The sequence below is a fragment of the Crinia signifera genome, chromosome 8 (assembly GCF_055691185.1).
Source record: "Crinia signifera chromosome 8, ASM5569118v1, whole genome shotgun sequence".
Classification (NCBI taxonomy): Eukaryota; Metazoa; Chordata; class Amphibia; order Anura; family Myobatrachidae; genus Crinia; species Crinia signifera.
The window spans coordinates 178,542,955-178,566,468 of NC_139224.1; the positions used below are offsets into that span (position 1 = coordinate 178,542,955).

General features: G+C 48.0%; 1 protein-coding gene across 2 annotated transcripts in view; it reads right to left on the reverse strand.

The window, feature by feature from the left end:
* Positions 1 to 23,514, reverse strand: part of COL24A1 (collagen type XXIV alpha 1 chain) — a 395,453-nt gene that overhangs the window by 144,815 nt on the left and 227,124 nt on the right. For both annotated transcript variants that reach the window (XM_083157902.1, XM_083157901.1), the window contains exons 32-33: positions 21,559 to 21,612; positions 5,263 to 5,316 (exon numbers count right to left, since the gene is read on the reverse strand). In XM_083157902.1, the coding sequence (XP_083014028.1) occupies positions 5,263 to 5,316; positions 21,559 to 21,612 (108 nt within the window). The remainder of the gene's footprint in view (positions 1 to 5,262; positions 5,317 to 21,558; positions 21,613 to 23,514) is intronic.

Genomic DNA, 23,514 nt, shown 5'->3' on the forward strand with positions numbered 1-23,514 from the left:
ATCAGATCCTGTACAGTGTATGGACATCACTAGCGCAAGCCCCCGCACACACCCAGCACGTACGGTAACTGTGGGCTTACAGTACAATGCTCAGGTCTGCACCATGACAGGTACAAGCCCAGCTCTCACCCCTTGCTCACATCAGATCCTGTACTGTGTATGGACCTCACTAGCACACGCCCCCGCACACACCCAGCACGAACAGTAACTGTGGGCTTACAGTACACTGCTCAGGTCTGCACCATGACAGGTACACGCCCAGCTCTCACCCCTTGCTGACATCAGATCCTGTACAGTGTATGGACCTCACTAGCACACGCCCCCGCACACACCCAGCACGTACAGTAACTGTGGGCTTACAGTACAATGCTCAGGTCTGCACCATGACAGGTACATGCCCAGCTCTCACTCCTTGCTCACATCAGATCCTGTACAGTGTATGGACCTCACTAGCACACGCCCCCGCACACACCCAGCACGTACAGTAACTGTGGGCTTACAGTACACTGCTCAGGTCTGCACCATGATAGGTACAAGCCCAGCTCTCACCCCTTGCTGACATCAGATACTGTACAGTGTATGGACCTCAGTAGCGCACGCCCCAGCACACACCCAGCACGTACAGTAACTGTGGGCTTACAGTACACTGCTCAGGTCTGCACCATGATAGGTACAAGCCCAGCTCTCACCCCTTGCTGACATCAGATACTGTACAGTGTATGAACCTCACTAGCGCACGCCCCCGCACACACCCAGCACGTACAGTAACTGTGGGCTTACAGTACACTGCTCAGGTCTGCACCATGACAGGTACAAGCTCAGCTCTCACCCCTTGCTCACATCAGATACTGTACAGTGTATGGACCTCACTAGCGCACGCCCCCGCACACACCCAGCACGTACAGTAACTGTGGGCTTACAGTACAATGCTCAGGTCTGCACCATGACAGGTACACGCCCAGCTCTCACCCCTTGCTGACATCAGATACTGTACAGTGTATGGACCTCACTAGCACACGTCCCCGCACACACACAGCACGTACAGTAACTGTGGGCTTACAGTACAATGCTCAGGTCTGCACCATGACAGGTACAAGCCCAGCTCTCACCCCTTGCTCACATCAGATCCTGTACAGTGTATGGACCTCACTAGCGCACGCCCCCGCACACACCCAGCACGTACAGTAACTGTGGGCTTACAGTACAATGCTCAGGTCTGCACCATGACAGGTACACGCCCAGCTCTCACCCCTTGCTCACATCAGATACTGTACAGTGTATGGACCTCACTAGCACACGCCCCCGCACACACCCAGCACGTACAGTAACTGTGGGCTTACAGTACAATGCTCAGGTCTGCACCATGACAGGTACACGCCCAGCTCTCACCCCTTACTCACATCAGATACTGTACAGTGTATGGACCTCACTAGCGCACGCCCCCGCACACACCCAGCACGTACAGTAACTGTGGGCTTACAGTACACTGCTCAGGTCTGCACCATGACAGGTACACGCCCAGCTCACACCCCTTGCTCACATCAGATCCTGTACAGTGTATGGACATCACTAGCACACGCCCCCGCACACACACAGCACGTACAGTAACTGTGGGCTTACAGTACAATGCTCAGGTCTGCACCATGACAGGTACAAGCCCAGCTCTCACCCCTTGCTGACATCAGATCCTGTACTGTGTATGGACCTCACTAGTGCACGCCCCCGCACACACAGCACGTACAGTAACTGTGAGCTTACAGTACAATGCTCAGGTCTGCACCATGACAGGTACACGCCCAGCTCTCACCCCTTGCTGACATCAGATACTGTACAGTGTATGGACCTCACTAGCGCACGCCCCCGCACACACCCAGCACGTACAGTAACTGTGGGCTTACAGTACACTGCTCAGGTCTGCACCATGACAGGTACAAGCCCAGCTCTCACCCCTTGCTGACATCAGATACTGTACAGTGTATGGACCTCACTAGCGCACGCCCCCGCACACACCCAGCACGTACAGTAACTGTGGGCTTACAGTACAATGCTCAGGTCTGCACCATGACAGGTACACGCCCAGCTCTCACCCCTTGCTGACATCAGATCCTGTACAGTGTATGGACCTCACTAGCGCACGCCCCCGCACACACCCAGCACGTACAGTAACTGTGGGCTTACAGTACAATGCTCAGGTCTGCACCATGACAGGTACACGCCCAGCTCTCACCCCTTGCTCACATCAGATCCTGTACAGTGTATGGACCTCACTAGCGCACGCCCCCGCACACACCCAGCACGTACAGTAACTGTGGGCTTACAGTACAATGCTCAGGTCTGCACCATGACAGGTACACGCCCAGCTCTCACCCCTTGCTGACATCAGATCCTGTACAGTGTATGGACCTCAGTAGCGCACGCCCCCGCACACACCCAGCACGTACAGTAACTGTGGGCTTACAGTACAATGCTCAGGTCTGCACAATGACAGTTACACTCCCAGCTCTCACCCCTTGCTCACATCAGATCCTGTACAGTGTATGGACCTCAGTAGCGCACGCCCCCGCACACACACAGCACGTACAGTAACTGTGGGCTTACAGTACAATGCTCAGGTCTGCACCATGACAGGTACACGCCCAGCTCTCACCCCTTGCTGACATCAGATCCTGTACAGTGTATGGACCTCACTAGCGCACGCCCCCGCACACACCCAGCACGTACAGTAACTGTGGGATTACAGTACAATGCTCAGGTCTGCACCATGACAGGTACACGCCCAGCTCTCACCCCTTGCTCACATTTGTTTGCAAAAAAAGTTTGGTATATTTTCATTCATTTTGACGATCTGAGAATCCAACATGGTCGGCATTTCCATATTGACATTAATCATGTTGACACTGATGCAATGTCGACATGACATTCCTAATGGTGTTATTGTATTAACTAGTGTGGCTGGTCTAGCGGTCATCTAGCAGCGACTTCTGGCTGATCCTGTGGTCAGTACCCCTAAAATTTTGGTTTTATCTAGATCTAGTTTTTTGGCAAGCATGTGACGTTAGGTGCGGGACGGGGGAAGTTGTTAGATGCCCTCAGTGTTTTTTATTTCATCTGTATGTTACATAGGTGTAGGTTATTTTACTTTATTTCATCTGGATTGTACCCATATAGGCTCGCTTCGCTCGCCAGATTTATATTCCCCCTCCAGGTATACGTGGACCCAGTGCATGATGGGGAAAAAAAATCAGACACCAGAAGTGGTTCTAGCCGCAACCCTAGTATTTTCTTTAGTGCCCAATCCTCAATGCCTGGCCCTCCGTTCCTATAGCCTCTGCCTTCCCCCCTAATGCCTAACCCTCCCTTCCTGTATCCTGACCCTCCCCCTAATGCCTAACCCTCCCTTCCTGTAGCCTGACCCTCCCTCTAATGCCTAACCCTCCCTTCCTGTAGCCTGACCCTCCCACTAATGCCTAACCCTCCCTTCCTGTAACCTGACCCTCCCCCTCATGCCTAAACCTCCCTTTCTGTAACCTGACCGTCCCCTAATGCCTAACCCTCCCTTTCTGTAACCTGACCGTCCCCTAATGCCTAACCCTCCCTTCCTGTAACCTGATCCTCCCCCTAATGCCTAACCCTCCCTTCCTATAGCCTTTGCCTTCCCCCTAATGCCTAACCCTCCCTTCCTGTAACCTGACCCTCCCCCTAATGTCTAACCCTCTCTTCCTGTAACCTGACACTCCCCCTAATGCCTAACCCTCCCTTCCTATAGCCTTTGCCTTCCCCCTACTGCCTAACCCTCCCTGTAACCTGACCCTCCCCCTCATGCCTAACCCTCCCTTCCTGTAACCTGACCCTCCCCCTCATGCCTAACCCTCCCTTCCTGTATCCTGACCCTCCTCCTCATGCCTAACCCTCCCTTTCTGTAACCTGACCCTCCCCCTAATGCCTAACCCTCCCTTCCTGTAACCTGACCCTCCCCCTAATGCCTAACCCTCCCTTCCTGTAACCTGACACTCCCCCTAATGCCTAACCCTCCCTTCCTATAGCCTTTACCTTCCCCCTACTGCCTAGCCCTCCCTGTAACCTGACCCTCCCCCTCATGCCTAACCCTCCCTTCCTCTAACCTGACCCTCCCCCTCATGCCTAACCCTCCCTTCCTGTATCCTGACCCTCCTCCTCATGCCTAACCCTCCCTTCCTGTAACCTGACCCTCCCCCTAATGCCTAATCCTCCCTTTCTGTAACCTGACCCTCCCCTAATGCCGAACCCTCCCTTCCTGTAGCCTTTGCCTCCCCCCTAATGCCTAACCCTCCCTTTCTGTAACCTGACCCTCCCCTAATGCCTAACCCTCTCTTCCTGTAACCTCACATCCCCTTAATGCCTGACCCTTCCTTCCTGTAACCTGACCCTCCCCCTCATGCCTAACCCTCCCTGTAACCTGACCCTCCCCCTCATGCCTAACCCTCCCTTCCTGTAACCTGACCCTCCCCTAATGCCTAACCCTCTCTTCCTGTAACCTGACCCTCTCCATAATGCCTAACCCATCCTACAACCTGACCCTCCCCCTCATGCCTAACCCTCCCTGTAACCTGACCCTCCCCCTCATTCCTAATTCTCCTTTCCTGTAACCTGACCCTCACCCTCATGCCTAACCCTCCCTTCCAGAAACCTGACCCTCCCCTAATGCCTAACCCTCCCTTCCTGTAACCTGACCCTCCCCCTCATGCCTAACCCTCCCTTCCTGTAACCTGACCCTCCCCCTCATTCCTAATTCTCCTTTCCTGTAACCTGACCCTCACCCTCATGCCTAACCCTCCCTCCCTGTAACCTGACCCTCCCCCTCATGCCTAACCCTCCCTGTAACCTGACCCTCCCCCTCATGCCTAACCCTCCCTGTAACCTGACCCTCCCCCTCATGCCTAACCATCCCTTCCTGTAACCTGACCCTCCCCCTAATACCTAACCCTCCCTGTAACCTGACCCTCCCCCTCATGCCTAACCATCCCTTCCTGTAACCTGACCCTCCCCCTCATTCCTAATTCTCCTTTCCTGTAACCTGACCCTCACCCTCATGTCTAACCCTCCCTCCCTGTAACCTGACACTCCCCCTAATGCCTAACCCTCCCTTCCAGAAACCTGACCCTCCCCTAATGCCTAACCCTCCCTTCCTGTAACCTGACCTCGCCTGTTGCTGCAGCCTGACCCTCACTAGACAGCTTTATTGGGCAGACACAATCATCACATGCCAGACACAGCAGGACTCACCTCTGGGCCTGTTTCTCCAGCTGGACCTGCATCTCCTTGTGGTCCCCTTTGTCCCTAGGAATTGATTTAAACAATACATTATATATCAGCATTTGGCCAATTTTCAGATGATACAATATGTTCCTGCGAATGTGTGTGGGCAGCGTCACATCCTCGCACTAGGGGGTAACCGAGCTCCCCCTGCCCATATTTACAGCACTATATAGATCGGGGCCTAGGGGGTCTGGTGGTCCGACCCTGAGAACATTTGCATGGTAATTGGACAAATTCTAAACATGTGCTATAATTCTGCCAAAATGAACTTCAATGAGTTATGTAAATCTGCTGTGAATTACTCCATACACTTTGTACATTCCATAGGAAGCCAGATTGTGCTGAAATTATTATGAAACCAAAGAAATGTACAACAAATGGGAGATGAGCTGTGGTCTGGGGTCACCGAGCGGCAGAAGAATAGAGAAGAATCATTGCTCATTGTGTGTGTATTGATACAGTATATGGAGGGCTCTGACAAAGTCCCAGTGACGAAACGCATTGGGGCGTGGCCTGGCGACAGAGAAGGATTGTGAGTGTAACAATTACTGCTTTGTGGCAGATCTTTTATGCTGATATCACCTGCGGTTGTGGTAACCGCTTCTTGCGGTACGTTGTATTTTATCCAGTGTATTCCTAGAAGGATAATTTAAAGAATAAACTTTTTATCAAATGATGCTGTGCACCATGGAGCACTCCTCTGTTTTGTTGTTCTAGAGTCTGATACCTGTGGATCCAGGTATCAGATTGGTCCAAAGGAAATTGAAGGACTTGCACACTATTGTTAGGAGTTACAATAAACATACCTTCGGGTTAACTCCTTCTCCTCGAGGTTCCTGGGACCACAGGGTAGACATTGGGGTTGTAGGTGGATCCAGAGGATCAGGCACCAATCTCCAAAGCTTTGGGACTTCCCAGCATGCCTTGCTCCTCTCCCCATATAACCCAGCCTCAATGTACAGGACACCAGTTTAGTAACAGTCCAGCAGGAAGCAGAGAAGGAAAGGAGAGATTATGGACACTATATCACACCCACTCATACAGAGAGGAAAAGGGCCCGGTGACCAAGTCGTAGACGTCTCCACCATCACCCCAGGGATATCAGGGCGGGCGCCCTGTGGTCCCAGGAACCTTGAGGAAAAGGAGTTAACGAAGGTGGGTTTACCATGTTTCCTAATTTCCTCTTCATGGTTCCTGGTCCCACAGGGATGACATTGGGAATGTCCAAAAGTAGTATTATTTAGGGTGGGATGTGAATTAGGAACTGGTCGACCCGCTTTTTCATAAGCATTGGCAATAACCAGTTCGATTCAGGGAGCTGACATCTGTTTGTGCGCTGGCCATCCTCTTTTATGAAGTCCACATAACACAAACAGAGAATCTCAGCGTCTGTTAGATTCGGTGCAAGCAATATAGGTTTGAAGGTTTATAGGCATCAAGAGACTTTTCTTTAGAAAACAACGATGAGGCATTGAAAGCCGGAACCGCAATTTCTTGATTAATGTGGAATTTGGATACTACCTTCGGTAGATGGGAAGGTCTTGTACGAAAAACAATGGTCTATCATATCCAGGTTGAACTAGATGGACGCACCAGGTTGAACTAGATGGACGCAAGTCTTTTTTCAGCCTTACCTACTATATATTGGAAAACCAAGAATGGAGAGCGACAGGATAATGCTTGCAAATCCGAAACTGTCCTGGTAGAGACAATTGCCAGGAGAAAAACCACCCTACCCATGAGCCATTTGCTCAAGGGAGGCTCAGAGAGAGCCTGAAGTACCACGAAAGATCCCAAGGAGCAATCGGAGGAGTATATGGTGGCTGAATTCTAAGTACCCCCGGAAAGAAGGTACGCACATCTGGGAAGGATGTGATTTGTCTCTGAAACCATATTGATAATGCAGAGACCTGCACTCTAAGGGATGATTAAAGCAATCCCAAATCCAGACCATGTTGTAGAAAAACCAAAAGTCTAGCTGTACTAAAGACTTTAGTGTTGTAACCTCTGGAATTACACCAGGAAATATAAGTGTGTTAAACTCTATAATAGATCTGAGCTGTGGCTGGTTTACGAGCCTGGTTTTGGCCACCTTTGCCGAAAAACCTTTACCTCTCAGGATGGTTGCCTCAAGAGACACGCCATCAAAGACAGCCTGCAAAGATCCGGATGCAGACAAGGGTCCTGGCTGAGCAAATCCTGACGTAGTGGCAGAAGAAACTGAGGCTACACCGACAGTCATAGAAGATCTGCAAACCAATGTCTCCTGAGCCACATGGGGGCAATTAGGAGAAGGTTTCCTCCTTCCTGATTTAGTTTTCTGAGAACACGCGGAGGAGTGCCGATGGAGGAAAGACATAAGGAAGATGGAACTTCCACGGTATGGACAGAGCGTCTGTGAATGCTGCTTGAGGGTCCTGGGACCTGGCCCCAAACACCAGTACCTTGTGGTTGTGGCAGGATGCCATGGGGTCTATATGGTTTTCCCCAGTTCTGGACAATTAGGTGAAACACCTCGGGAATAAGAGACCATTCTCCTAGATGTATATCCTGGTGACTTAAGAAAACTTATTTAAAAAAATTAATGATTAAAAGTTAAGTATTCATTTCACTCAATGAGGGATTTAACCCTTTCACAAAAGGCTTAGAACCTGTAACTTACCTATATCCTGCGTCCTTAAATGTGTATAGTTATAATCGACACACTTATACACAGACCACTTATTTCAATAAAATTTACAAATACATTTTCAAAGAGTGCCTCAACAAAACAGAGAGTGCTTTCCTCCATGTCTTGACTTAAGAAGTCCGCCTCCCAATTTAATACTCCTGGGAGAAACACTGCCGAGATGGCTGGTACATGGCTTTCGGACCACAGAAGGATCCTGGATACTTTGTTTAAAGCTTTTACACTTTGATACCGCCCTGGCGATTGATATACACCACTGTTGTTCCATTGTCTGACTGGACTTGGACAGGTCTGCCTTTAAGTAGACCCCGAGCCATCTGTAGAGCGTTGAATACTGCTCTCAGCTCCAAGAAATTGATGGATAGGCTGGACTCTGCATGAGTCCATATTCCCTGTAAGGACTGTGATTCGACTACAGCGCCCCAGCCCCGCAGACTGGTGTCTGTGGTCAGAAGTACCCACTCTGGTATCCAAAAGGGAGGTCCCACAGTGAGATGAGTCTCCTCCAACCACCATGCTAGAGAAGCTCTTACCACTGGGGTCCAGGACCGGAGATGTTGAGGGTGAGATGGCTGAGAAGGACCTCTTTGGAACAAATTAAACATGCTTGGGATAGGCATATTGATATCCTTACAAAAAATTAAGGATCAAATATGGTTTGAGGTAACATGTTTAAAAAAGGGGCAGACTAGATGGGCCAAGTGGTTCTTATCTGCTGTCAAATTCTATGTTTCTATGGCTAGTAATAGGAGGTCGTCCAAGTAGGGTATCACCCTTATGCCCTGATGACATAATGACCCCATCATAACCACCATTATCTCTGTGAGCCATGGCTAACCCGCACGGTAGGGCATGGAATTGATAGTGACTTCTCAAAATCGTGAAACGGAGAAAATGCTGATATACAGCCGCAACGGGAACATGCAGATAAGCATTTTGGATGTCTAGTGTCTAGTGACACCATGTAATCCCTGGCTCCATTGTTAACACACTTGAGGTTTACAACGGGTGTGTATCTTCCGTTCGGTTTGGGTACCAAAAATAAGGTTGAGTAATAACCATGTACCTTTTGCTGTTGAGGTACTGGAACAATAACTTCCAATAGGAGTAGGGATTCCACTACCTGCTTTAGGCAAGCTGCCTTGTGTGAATGTTTTGGAAGCCTCATAGGAAAAAACAGTTGTGGTGGCCGTTTTCTGGATGATACCACATATCCATGAGTCACCACCTCTCTTACCCAGGCATCGGAAGTGGTCCTGAGCCATTGCTGTGCAAAGAGGAGAAGAGAAGACGGCCTCCCACCTTTGGAGGCCCGTCTCATCAAACTGTAGGTTTGTTTGACTTAAAATGGGGCTGTCTAGTGGCCAAAGGTTGTTTAGGTTTGGGCTTAATGGGTTTTGAGGAACCGGTCTGCCTGGAGAAAACCTGCTGTTTTTTTCTGGGGCATGGAAAGAATGAAAGGAACGAAAGGAAGGCCCTTCCATTTGCTGTGGGGACGCCGCTAGGGGCAAACCGGCAGACTTGGCTGTTGCCAGAGATGCCACTATTTTATCCAGCTCTTCCCTGAAAAGAACTTCCCCTGAGAAAGTGAATACTTCTATAGCATGTTTGGATTCCATATCCAACTTCCAGGATCTGAACCAAAGCATGCGCTGGGCTAGGACTGATGTATCTGAAGCTTTAGCTGCTAAGAGAGCTGTGTCCATGACAGCTTCGTCTATATAGGCTGCAGCTGGTTTGATGTTATGAACACTATTTCCGCAATCCTCCGAAGCCTCCTGGGGTAATTCATCTTCAATAACCTTAACCCAGGCCTCAATTGCCCTTGATGCCCAGGAGGCCGCAATGGTGGGCCTGTTACCTGCACCAGTGAGACTAAAAATAGATTTTAGACTCTGTTCCAGACGTCCTTAAGAGAGGCTCTATGTGTTACTGGGAACACGGAAGGCGTTACCAAACGTGTTACATCCACTGGTGGGAATCCACTGGTGGAGGTTTCTCCCATCCAATGGTAATGGGTATTTAGAGTAAATCCTTTTAGGTATAGAGAACTTTTCCCCAGAGTTTTCCATTGTTCCTGTGTGATCTCCATAAGACGGTCAGAGTGAGGGAATTCAGATCTAACTACGTTACATGATTTAAATACATCCGTTTTCTTAGCAACAGGGGCAGGTTCGTCGGGGAGAAGTACCGCTGTAATTGCTGTGATTAGATCTGAGACATCTACAATTATCACAGATGAATCGTCTGTGTCACGTTCCTCTGAGGTATCTACCTCCTCCCCTTTCATATCAGTATCCTCATCTGAGGACTCGGAGTCGGTTCTAAACTATGTCGACTGAGATGACAACACCTGTTTAGGCCTTTTAGACCCCCTTGTAACTTTGTGCATAACTTGTGTCAAAGCCTGCACGGAACCAGCCAGCAATTCCCCCCAGGGTGGTACGTCTGGTGATACAAGTTGGGGTGCAGGGGCCACAACTGGATTTAAATGGTCCACTAAGGTACCTATAAGTTGTAAAAATGCTGCCCAAAGAGGTGCCTCAGCCTTTGGGGTAGGCATGAGTCTGATGGGCTGATGGGGAGGCTTCTAAGAGGCCCGTAGGACCGCAGCAGTTGGCACAGCGGCCCTCATGGATAATATCCTGCGCAGATAACCCTGCTGCACATGAAATACAATATATTGCTCAGTGTCTTTTTCATCGACGACCAGAGATGGTCACTGATGGTCACTGAAAAAATGTAGCTGGAGATTGCCTGAGGCAATCTCAGGAGAAAAACTGGCGTCCTTTACATGGAGGCGGGGTTATACGGCGAGAGAAGCAAGGCATGCTAAGCGAACCCAAAGCTTTGGAGATTGGTGCCGGACCCTCTGGATACAACCCCGATGCCATCCCTGTGGGACCAGGAACCCTAAAGAGGAAAGAACCCAAATAATAACAATACACAAAGCAGCGACGGTTTCAGGCGTAGGATTAGGGTAAGCAATGTTCTATCTGCATGGAGGAGATATGGACCATTCATGGTAAGAGAACCTTCTCCAGCTTATTCCACAACATTTCTGTTGGAGTAAGGTCTGGACTTTGACAATTGCTAAACATACAATTTCTTCATCTTACACCATTACTTTGTATATGAACTTGCTGCATTACTAAAGATGTTGAGCTTCACAACTAGAAGGTCTATCATGCAGCAATGGCAACAATGGCTACCGTTCTAACCTCCTGTGGCAACAATGGCTACCTACTTATTATACCCGCTTGCAGCAAGAATGTCTACTGTTATACCACATGTATAGAGCAGTGTGTGTCAGAGTACAGGGAACATATAGTACCACGTGTATAGTAGGTGTCAGAGTAACACTTTCACCACACAACAAGGTAACGAGTGTGCAGGGCCGCCATCAAGGGGGTGCTGTGGGTACAGTTGTCCCAGCCCGACCACTCTGACATAGAGGGAAAGGCCCGGGACCCTGTGTTCAGCGTGGGCAACAGAAATCTTGGGGGCTGTGTACACTAATATTCCTGGAATCAGTGGCACTCGGAGACTTCAATGGATGCAAAAAAATTTTTTATCCCAAATACATGGTGCAAAATAAAGGAACCGATGTTTCGGGGGTGCGTAACCCCCGTTATCAAGGTGCAGAACAAGTGATAACTGGGGTTACACACCCCCAAAACGTCGGCTTCTTTTTCTTGCACCATGTATTTGGGATAAAATCATTTTGGATTCATTGAAGTCTCCGAGTGCCACTGATTCCAGCCTTCCAATATTTACAGTAGGCACCGAAGCACTGCCAACACAGCAGGCGAGAGTGCCAGTCCGCCCCATGGCTGGATATATATATATATATATATATATATATAGTGACAAGAATACTGGAAAAGGGTTTGAGGGCAGGTATATTTGTCCCAGGTTCTTTTCTTATACCTTTTAGAAACAGAAAAACTTCCATGAGAATGTTGGAGAGGTTCAGGTAGGCAAGTATGTGTTCTAGCATCGTAGTTAGTCAGAAGTAGCATCCATGTCAGAAACAGCGTCTTGTTCTCACGGCCACTTAGCGCAGATAGCGTAGCGTAGTCAGTCAGCTGTTAGATTATGTGAGAGTCAGACCCATTTCAGTCATGGCTGCTGAAAACCTACCAACCTACCGCAGACGGAGGAGGAGTCGGTGGCTTTTCTACAAAACTACAATTTTCTTATGAGGCTAAATGCCACATCCGCAGCTGTGGAAAGAAGGTCAGCATCAGGGCTGTGCAATGGTTCAGAGGGTGCCATCTGACCTTTGCCACCCTGATCCGATTCATGTTCTGTTGGGCAGAGGAGCTGACCAGCATCCGCTTCTATGAGCGACATCTGTCCATCTCGCAGAAGACCACCGTCCTCTACAACAAATTGATGAGGGAGGCCTGCACCATCGACCTCATGTCGCAGCCTCACCAACGTATTGGCGGCCCAGGCAAGATAGTCGAGGTGGACGAGAGCCTATTAGTCCAAAGGAAGAACCTTGTTGGTCGTATGCTGCCCCAACAGAGGCTCTTTGGAGGCATTTCTAGGGAGACCGGAGAGTGCTTTGTCACAGCCATCGGAAGACGTGATGCCAGCACCCTGATGGCCGCCATCGAGAGTCACGCCGAACCGGGGATGACCATCTTCTCTGATTGCTGGTGTGCCTACAAGATGGAGCAGCTGGAGCTAGCAGGGTACCACCACGCTCGCGTGAACCACCTGTACAACTTCGTGGATCCGGAGATCGGGGTTAACACCCAGAACATCGAGCGGCTTTGAGGATCCTGCAAGTGGCGCAATAAATGCCAAAGGGGCACTGCGCGCCATCAGCTAGACTCCTACGTATAGGAGTTTATATGGAGAAAGACTCTTGGCACCGATAACCCATTCCAGCGTATCCTCCATGCGCTAACCCTGCTCCCCCAGGCTGAGAAAGGCGACGGTGCAGAGGCAGAGACAACAACATCCACTTCTGATGCTGTTTCTACAACTGCCGTTTCTGAGGAATGACTTTCTCGATTTTTTTATCTTTATTCTTCGTCTTTTCATTGTATTATTATTATTATTATTATTATAATTTTATTTATAAGGCGCCACAAGTGTTTCGCAGCGCCGTACAAAGGAACAATACAGGGAGACAAAACTTGGCATAACATTGAATAAATAACAAAAATACAGTACAAATAAAGAGCACCACAGATCAATACACATTACAGCTTGGATATAAGTAGTGAGGACTCAATCAATATACAACTAGAGGCTAGAAGCCAATGATGGAGATGAGTATGAAGATGGTCACTGAGGGCCTTATTTTGGTTCACTCTTTCTGACAAAATCCTTCTTAGGTGGACAAAACCATGTGCACTGCAGGGGGGCAGATGTAACATGTGCAAAGATAACTAGATATGGGTGAGTTATTTTGTTTCTGTGAAGGGAAAATACTGGCTGCTTTATTTTTACACTGCAATATAGATCTCACTTTGAAGTAAAACCCCACCCAAATCTAATTATATCTGCACAAGTTACATCTGCCCCACCTGCAGTGCACATGGTTTTGCCCATCTAAGAAGGATTTTGTCAGAAAGAGTGAACTAAAATAAGGCCCTGAGTGTTGGAGTATAGGAGAGCTGTGAGTGACATGTGAAGAGAAGTGGGCATTGACAACAGAAGGGAAGAGGGCCCTACTCGGAGGAGCTTACAATCTAGTAGGAAGGGGAGACAGACAGTTTACAAGAGGTGCAAGCGAGGGGGTGGTGGTTAGATAGCAGGATGTAAACAGGCAAGGGGTCGGAGAACCAGCTGGTTTATGCAGTGGAAGGGTACGCTTTGATGAATAGGTGAGTTTTCAGTGCCCGTTATTGTCATTTGATAATTTCCTTCATTCTTCTTCTTTATTATTAACTAAAAACCAGTTACCAGTTAACACATGTCGTCATTACTGTCTCAGATGTATGATATGACAGGTATGAATGTGTTCCTGAAACACCCCCACCATCCACGCCAGCCCGAAGTGTGGCGAGCGGACGCAGAATACATGTGAAGTAATCCGCATCCCCTCGCGGGGGTCGCTGCGCTCGCCACACTTTATAAAATCAACTCCACACCAACATGGATAGTGGGGGTATGAAAAGGTCGGGAGGATGCGTAACGCGTGCACTCGCCACTCTACGGGCTGGCGTGGATGGTGGAATAAACAAGGTCGACAGCTGTTACGTGGACAAGTGTCATTGTCGACAGGTTAATAGTGACAACAACAACAAAGCAAAAGAAATCGCTTGGATTCAGTGGATATAATAAAGCCAATCTATAATGAAATTAATTAATTAACTAAGAACATTCAAAGATACAGAAACAATAATAATGACAGTAATAAAATGTAATAATCAATTTCATAGGTACCGGCCGATACCAGACATAAACAATTATAAATAACAATATAAACGCAAACATTAAAAAATAAAGAATCAGGATTATCCTGAATGATAATTAAAATATGCTAAAATAGTCCATGCATTGCAGAGGAGATCAATGTCCTCTTTTAATATAAGATGTGATAAATTCACTTTCTCCAACCTCAAGCCCAAAGTAGGTTTAGTAGTGATGGTGAATAAGCAATCCGATATTGTTCGTATGGAAGAAAGTCACAGATAGTCAGTCCAATAATAGTATTATTGATTAGACACTTGGTATATTTACCACACTCCTATTTAGGATCAGCTTGGGGGCATTGAAAAGTGCTGTTAGCATCAAAAAAGTCTCACAAAGAAAGTATTTTTGTGTAGGTCCCAAATTCTTAGAGACACAGCAGAGTTGGAGGTGGAGCTGGAGCCGGCCGGCAGTACCTTTCAGTTGGCAGTAGGATTTGTGACTGACGCGTTTCCCCGCTTACTTGTGTCAGCGACTTTTGCAAAGATCAAGGTTTAATAGTGTTTTTCACGCTGCACCCCTACGCACGCCTATAACCAACTAAATTTGACGTCCCCTTTGTTAGCGGTTTGCCAGCGCTGTACTTTTAGTGTTTGTTAGCGGTTTGCCAGCGCTGTACTTTTAGTGTTTGTTAGCGGTTTGCCGGGGTGTATACTTTAGACCCCCCCTTTTGTTAGAGGTGTGCAGGGGTGTATACTTTAGACTTCCTTTTTGTTAGCAGTGTGCTGGGGTGTCTACTTTAGACGCCCCCTTTGTTAGCGATGTGCTGGGCTGTCTATTTCTCTGTGGAACTACAAGTGCCACAATGACCTGTCACCGCTGGTGCGGAGTCACTACGCTGACAACATAGTTCAAGCTGCCGCCGTGAAACTACATACGTAAGGCAGCCTATGAGCTACGCTGATTACATAGCTTCAAACAAACTTAGCGTCGGGGCTACGCTGATAACGTTGGATTCAAACTTAGCGTAGAGCTGCCGCCGTGACAATACACAAGTACTAAAAACAGTATTAAACAAACGTCTGCTTCTAGTAGTCATTTCATCATTTTTACAAAGTCCGAGTGCTGCACCTCCATCACATATATATATATAGTTGAAACAGGTTGAAATTATGACGTAAAAATAAAAAAGAATGATTGTACATGCCGGTCAAAACACTAGTTTGCAGTAATCTATGATCTGCAAACTCTCTTTGTTCTAGGGAATAGGATTGGCACCTAGCAACAGCTGGTGGGTTATGGTGTAAGCCTCCCGACATACGCTGGAATGGTATAGTGAAATAAAATTTTCACTTACCTTACCACAGCCAGGGGAGTAGGGAGCTTAGCTGCTGATGCATGACATGTGCACAGGCAGTGCACATATACTGCAGGTCATGCAGGTGCACTCTAGTCACATGCACCTGCTGTATATAAGGCTAAGCTCCGCCCCCTGAGGTCAGATTTTACAGAAGCTTACAGATGGCAATCCTAAAGTGGAACAAGAGAGAAATACCATTGTATGCAAAGACCATTGTATGCAAAAATAAATGTTAACTAGAACATTCATAACGAACATAGATCAGATCTGAGAAACTCTACTGGAAGGAGTAAGAATGAAACTGGGTTGGACTAGGAACCAACAACTGATATAACTGCCATGCTGTATTGTAGCCAGGCATGTTATAAACTGAGGCAAACTTGTGAGTATAGCAGAGAAGAGGAAATAATTAATTTCTGATCTTTAGGTGACTGCACTTGTTGCTTCTTCTAGGCCTTTGGAGTGCCTTGAATCAATGGATAAGTTAGGTATATAACCGAACCTTAGAGAGAACAAGCAGCAGACCTAGCAAGGTACTGGGTGGGAAGGGTGGGAGCTGTTGCTAGGTGGCAATCCTATTCCCTAGAACAAAGAGAGTTTGCAGATCATAGATTCCTGCAAACTAGTGTTTGTTCGTCGGGAGGCTTGCCACCTAGCAACAGCTGGTGGGTAGACTACCACACACCTGGTGGTTGCTCTAAGGAACGCAATTCTTTGAGAACCAGAAGGCCTCCAGCAATGTCTAAAGAAAGTCCAAGCGGATGAACAATGTGCAGCTTGCAATACAGGCTGAAATGGTAAGCCTCTAGCAGCCATTGAATTAACTGCGTCACAGTGAAGGGGATGGCCTCTGAACTGGAGTGTCTATTCCAGAACTCTGTATGGTGGAAACTATACACTCCCTGGTCAAAAAAAGGTCTGGCAGGATGAAAAATATTCCGGCATGTGAGAGAGAAGTTTGTTTGATGTCTCTCCTTACAGGTACTGTGAGGGGTAAGTAAGTGGATTGGCAATCAACTATACAAAGATCTGGATCTGACTGGTCTCTGACCAGATCACATTCCACCAGAGGTGTGTGCATGGAACTTGTTTTTGTGTCCCCGTAGAATAATAAGGAAACCCATTGGCGTAGGGGTCATCCAGGTTCAGATATGTGGTTTGACGAAAACTCAGCCCCTCTGGCTGCAAAGGCAGGGGCTAACAGTGAAGCTAACTTCTTTGAAAGGCCAAAGATATCTGCAGATGGTGGTATAGTGGCCAAGAAGTACAAAAAGGGATTAATGTCCCACCAGGTAGAATGCCATAGCAAGGTGGTCTAGCTAGAAAGAATCCTTTAAGTATTCTTATTCTCTGAGGCCTGGGATAAGGAGAGCTAGGGTCAAGCCATATGAGCATATCTTGGCATAAGCCAAACCTGTTTCGAATGTGGTGGCAAGGAAGTCCAGAGTTATGCTAGGCTCGGAAAAGGGGGCCTGAAGAAGGAAGGTTAGAGGACTGTAAGGCTAGAAATTCAATTATGGATTGATATCTGGATCTTATTCTAGGCCTAAAACAGGCAAGGCGTGGAAAAGGCAGAGAGGTTGGGAATGGTCTGCAACCTAGTAATGTTGCAATCCACATACAATGTGTAAGATGTTTCAGTAGGTCTGTGCTGCCCTGGAAGCAGTCTGTAGATGAACCTAGAGGAAGCCCGGAACCTTGTGAAAAAGGTTGATAAAGGGAACAAAACTCTGGAGGGCCAGACAGAGTATGCCAGAAATATTTGGGTATTTTGGACACGTCTGTTTTGATTTTGTGGATGACCCACAACCGCAGAGCCAGAGGGAAAAAGGCATATGAAAGTGGAATGTCAGCCCGCGAAAAAGGACATAGCATCCATGTGGAGAGTCCCTTGATATTTGGATATGAATGTCAGAACTTGTACGTTTGATGGTGTTGCAAACGTATCCACTTGTGGGTGACCCAAGGTCTTTGCAATTCTGAGAAAGATCTCTGGTGTGTTGTGGCAGCAGTGGGATCTAAATCTACACCTCCGAAGGAACTGGAGAGTCGCTCAATCCACAGTATGACTGGTTATGTATAAGGAAATGGCTATCTTGTTTAACTCTTCTTGTATGCATGTAGCAAACAGGAGAATGGACCGCTGTACTGCCCACTTCCAGGCATTTATTGCCTGCTGACAGAGAATGCAAGATCAAGTGCCTCTTATTCTTTTGAGGTAGATAAACAGTGGTTTTGTTGTCCAGACAGAGCTGAACTGAATTATCCCGTGGGTCTGAGGGAAATACAGAGGATATAGCCAATCTGGCAGCTCTTAGCTCTAAGAGATTGATATGAGCTTTAGAATCTCAAGCGGTCCTCTTCCCTCCTACTGTATTGCACTGGGTGAATGCCCCCCAGCCCATGAGGGATGCATCTGATGTGATGACTATGTCTGGAGTAGGAGGTAGGGGAGATCTGGAATAGGAAATGTTTTCCAACTGTGAATCTCCCTGTGGACTATGGGAGATAGTATCATTTTGTCTGTCCTAATCCTGTCAAATAAGGGATGATAGGAGGTTCTGGAATTGTCTGCATATGAGAGGTACGTGGAGAAAACCCAGGATCTGAGGCTCTCATTTTCCTTATCAGCCTAGCCAAGTCTCTCAGTGAAAACTGAGCACCTAAGAAACAGACTTGTATGGCGTTCCACTTGTCTGAGGGAACCACTATTGATAAAGAAGAGGAATCTATCAAAGACCCCAGAAAGACAACAGATTGGGAAGGTATTAATACAAATTTCTCAAGGTTCCTATGAAAACCTAGATGCCAGAGGAGCGACAGGATAAGATACCTGGGAGAAAAGGGGGACAATTGTTCTGCATGCACTACCAGGAGATTACCTAGGTAGATAATAACAGTGAACCCTTTACTGTCTGAGGTGTGTAATTGCTGCCTTTATGATGCATATGAGTATGTAAGGGGCATTGGACAGTCTGAAATCCATTACAGTCCAGTTGCATGGAACGTCTCTCCAAAGGGAACTTACATACCTCCCAACTTCTTTCTGTATGAAATAGGGACACTCGCGCGGCGAAGCCGCGCGAGCGCCCGAAAAGGGGGCGGGGCGTATGCAAATGAGGTCGCGGCTTATGCTAATTAGCCGCGACCTCATTTTTATACGAGAATAGACGCTGTGCGCATGCGCACAGCGTCTATTCTACTAGATTGGGGGTCTCCCAACTGTCACCCCCCCGCAGCGGGACAATGCCTGCCGCAGGTGGGACAGCGGGACAGGACCCGAAAATCGGGACTGTCCCTCTAAAATCGTGACAGTTGGGAGGTATGAACTTAGCAGCCTATTATGATTTGGATGTTCCAGTATCATGTTAAATGCCTCCTTCGGGTCTGTTTAGCTACAATGTTTAGCTTGGACCAGCCTAAAGGGTATATCTGCTAAACCCTCCATATGGAAAGACCAAGGTTTCATATATATTCAGTACTGGCCTATATGAAAGGTCCTGTTTCCTTACAGGGAAATGGTAGCTGACCCAACCTATTTGCAATTGTCTGCCGACTCGATCTAGCCCTGTTAAAGGGCCAGGGACATTATTTATCCAGCATCCAGAACTAGTGTTCCCTGGATGGGAGCATATCTGGTTAGGAAAAGGAACAAGGGGAATATGCCCCTCCTCCCACCTGTACATGGTAGTCCGCCTACAGGAGGCCAATGCTCTGGAAAGACAGGGAGGAATCCTCTGTCTTTATTAGGATGATATTCACTTCACCTCTCGTGACCTGTGTCTGGGAGAAGCCTCCTCTGAGCACTCTGTGGCTGTCGCATTGCTCTAGGTTCAAACTGCTGGCTCTAACAGAATGACCCTCTTAGCAAACAGGCCCCTTGAAGGGCTGGGGACTTTAGCAGAACTTAACCTTGTGTATGAAGTCAGGACTGAAAGATCAGAATTAGGTTTGGGACATCCACTGATGCAGGAGCTACATTACTGAGATCTGCACTTGCTTGCTGGCAGTTCTGCAGGCATTTGAAATAGAATTAAAGGCCTGGCCAATCATCAGGGTAGCTCTATTAACAGCTTTCAATAGGGCCATTTGGAAGCAGGGAATCTAGGGAGTTCGCTGGAACCCTTCTTACTCTGCCTTATCCAGGGCAAATAATACTGGCCCACAGTGTCAATTACTTTGAACTTTATTTATTTTTATGTATTTATTTTTTGCAGCACTTTTCCCCCCACTTGTGCTGAGAAAGCAGAGTCAATCTCTAGGGTAAAAAGGGCAGGGATTTCAGGAATGCCCAGGTGTTACAGAGAACAATCTGTCCTCCTTAATGAGGGGCTGCAAAATCCAGCTGGGTGAATTACTACACCTCAAGCACTTGTTCAGGGCAGAGTGTGCTGTGTATAGCATAAATGGGGCATTTCACTTGCCAATGCCACTCAGGTCATTTGCAAATCACTATATTCACCCCTGTGAGAGGATTCACTGGATCTTGTTACATCCTCCAACTCCCAAGCCTGTGAGTTAGCTGGGGACTGTGTACTGTGGTGACTAGTCCCTTTTCTGAGCTCTAGTCCCTGTTATGAGCTTGTTGTTGAGCATACTGCCAGTGACAGGCAGGAAAATGTGCTGGCCATGGGCAAGAGAGGGTGGTCTGTTACAGACCTCTCAGGTATTATTACTGCAGGCAATACCTGGTAGAATAGGCAAGGGGAGGAGGAGACTCTGCCTGTCTGGGCTCTCCTTTCTCCTTTTACAGACCTCTCAGGTATTCCTACTGCAGGCAATACCTGGTAAAGAGATGTTATTGCCTGAACAGGCATCTCTTGAAGAAACATGAACTGTTTGTTTCTTTCTTTTTGTGCCTTTCACAACACTGTGAGAATAGGCAAGGGGAGGAGGAGACTCTGCCTGACTGGGCTCTCCTTTCTCCACAGAAACTTCCCTGCTGTCTTCCGACCTGACAGGGTTAAATAACTTTCTCCTCTTAAATAATACCTCATTCTGTGAGGAAGAGGAGGTATAAGCAGCCACAGCCATGTAATGTTTGGAGGGCCGTCTGTTTTGCTGAAGGATGGGGATTTTATTAGTCTGTCTGTAGCAGACACAGACACAGCTTCCTCCTTCCTTCAGCGCTGAGGTAAAATCTGACCTCAGGGGGCGGAGCTTAGCCTTATATACAGCAGGTGCATGTGACTAGAGTGCACCTGCATGACCTGCAGTATATGTGCACTGCCTGTGCACATGTCATGCATCAGCAGCTAAGCTTCCTACTCCCCTGGCTGTGGTAAGGTAAGTGAAAATTTTATTTCACTATACCATTCCAGCGTATGTCGGGAGGCTTACACCATAACCCACCAGCTGTTGCTAGGTGGCAAGCCTCCCGACGAACAAAAGAGCCTGGTGAGTGCTCCTTTTAATACTATATTAACTCACACACACAGATGGGACAAATCATTTTCTTTCTGCTTTATTCTTTTTTGGGGGGCCGGGCCTGACCATGGACATGGTCGACATGAATAAGGTCAACAATAGTTTTTCCCATTTTCTACGACATGGATACCGTATTAGTGTGCCCGTCCCCTGGCACTGCTCGCTGCGCTGGCCACACGGTTATTCTCACTCTATGCTCACTGGGATGGTGAAGAATGGGAAACCACCCTTTACAAAAAAGTTTTTATTTTTAAACTCATGTTGACCTTTTTTATGTCCATGTCAACATTAAACTTGTGTTGATCTTCTGTCAATGTTGACCTAGGTTATGTTGAGCATTCTTAGGCTGCATGCCTGTTCTCCAATAATGTGACAGCAGTATCAACATATAAACACTTGATCATATACGTACAGTCTCTCCGGGTGGTCCTGCGTCCCCCATACTTCCAGCGAGGCCTGGTGGTCCCTGGCACAGGAATAATGGTAAGAGAACACGTGAGTAATGATCACACAGTAATCTGCCCTTATGTCATTCTTGCCTACCTGACCCTCTCCACGAGGGAGAAAATGCTCTGCTCCTGGGCTTCCCTGGTAATGTATGATTGCCAGCACCTGTGGTGACACCTTTCTTATCAGTTACCTAGCTCCCCACAGGTGCTGGCAATCCTACATTATCCATACCTCCCAGCATGCCCCTCTCCACGAGGGAGAAAATGCTCTGCTCCTGGGCTTCCCTGGTAATGTATGATTGCCAGCACCTGTGGTGACACCTTTCTTATCAGTTACCTAGCTCCCCACAGGTGCTGGCAATCCTACATTATCCATACCTCCCAGCATGCCCCTCTCCACGAGGGAGAAAATGCTCTGCTCCTGGGCTTCCCTGGTAATGTAGGATTGCCAGCACCTGTGGTGACACCTTTCTTATCAGTTACCTAGCTCCCCACAGGTGCTGGCAATCATACATTATCCATACCTCCCAGCATGCCCCTCTCCAGGAGGACACAATGCTCTGTTCCTGGGCTTCCCTGGTAATGTATGATTGCCAGCACCTGTGGTGACACCTTTCTTATCAGTTACCTAGCTCCCCACAGGTGCTGGCAATCATACATTATCCATACCTCCCAGCATGACCCTCTCCAGGAGGACACAATGCTCTGCTCCTGGGCTTCCCTGGTAATGTAGGATTGCCAGCACCTGTGGTGACACCTTTCTTATCAGTTACCTAGCTCCCCACAAGTGCTGGCAATCATACATTATCCATACCTCCCAGCATGCCCCTCTCCAGGAGGACACAATGCTCTGTTCCTGGGCTTCCCTGGTAATGTATGATTGCCAGCACCTGTGGTGACACCTTTCTTATCAGTTACCTAGCTCCCCACAGGTGCTGGCAATCATACATTATCCATACCTCCCAGCATGCCCCTCTCCAGGAGGACACAATGCTCTGTTCCTGGGCTTCCCTGGTAATGTATGATTGCCATCACCTGTGGTGACACCTTTCTGATCAGTTACCTAGCTCCCCACAGGTGCTGGCAATCATACATTATCCATACCTCCCAGCATGCCCCTCTCCAGGAGGACACAATGCTCTGTTCCTGGGCTTCCCTGGTAATGTATGATTGCCAGCACCTGTGGTGACACCTTTCTTATCAGTTACCTAGCTCCCCACAGGTGCTGGCAATCCTACATTATCCATACCTCCCAGCATGCCCCTCTCCAGGAGGACACCTCCCAGCATGCCCCTCTCCAGTAGGACACAATGCTCTGCTCCTGGGCTTCCCTGGTAATGTATGATTGCCAGCACCTGTGGTGACACCTTTCTTATCAGTTACCTAGCTCCCCACAGGTGCTGGCAATCATACATTATCCATACCTCCCAGCATGCCCCTCTCCACGAGGGAGAAAATGCTCTGCTCCTGGGCTTCCCTGGTAATGTATGATTGCCAGCACCTGTGGTAACACCTTATCAGTTACCTAGCTCCCCACAGGTGCTGGCAATCATACATTATCCATACCTCCCAGCATGCCCCTCTCCAGGAGGACACAATGGTATGTTCCTGAGCTTCCCTGGTAATGTAGGATTGCCAGCACCTGTGGTGACACCTTTCTTATCAGTTACCCAGCTCCCCACAGGTGCTGGCAATCATACATTATCCATACCTCCCAGCATGCCCCTCTCCAGGAGGACACAATGCTCTGCTCCTGGACTTCCCTGGTAATGTATGATTGCCAGCACCTGTGGTGACACCTTTCTTATCAGTTACCTAGCTCCCCACAGGTGCTGGTAATCATACATTATCCATACCTCCCAGCATGCCCCTCTCCAGGAGGACACAATGCTCTGCTCCTGGACTTCCCTGGTAATGTA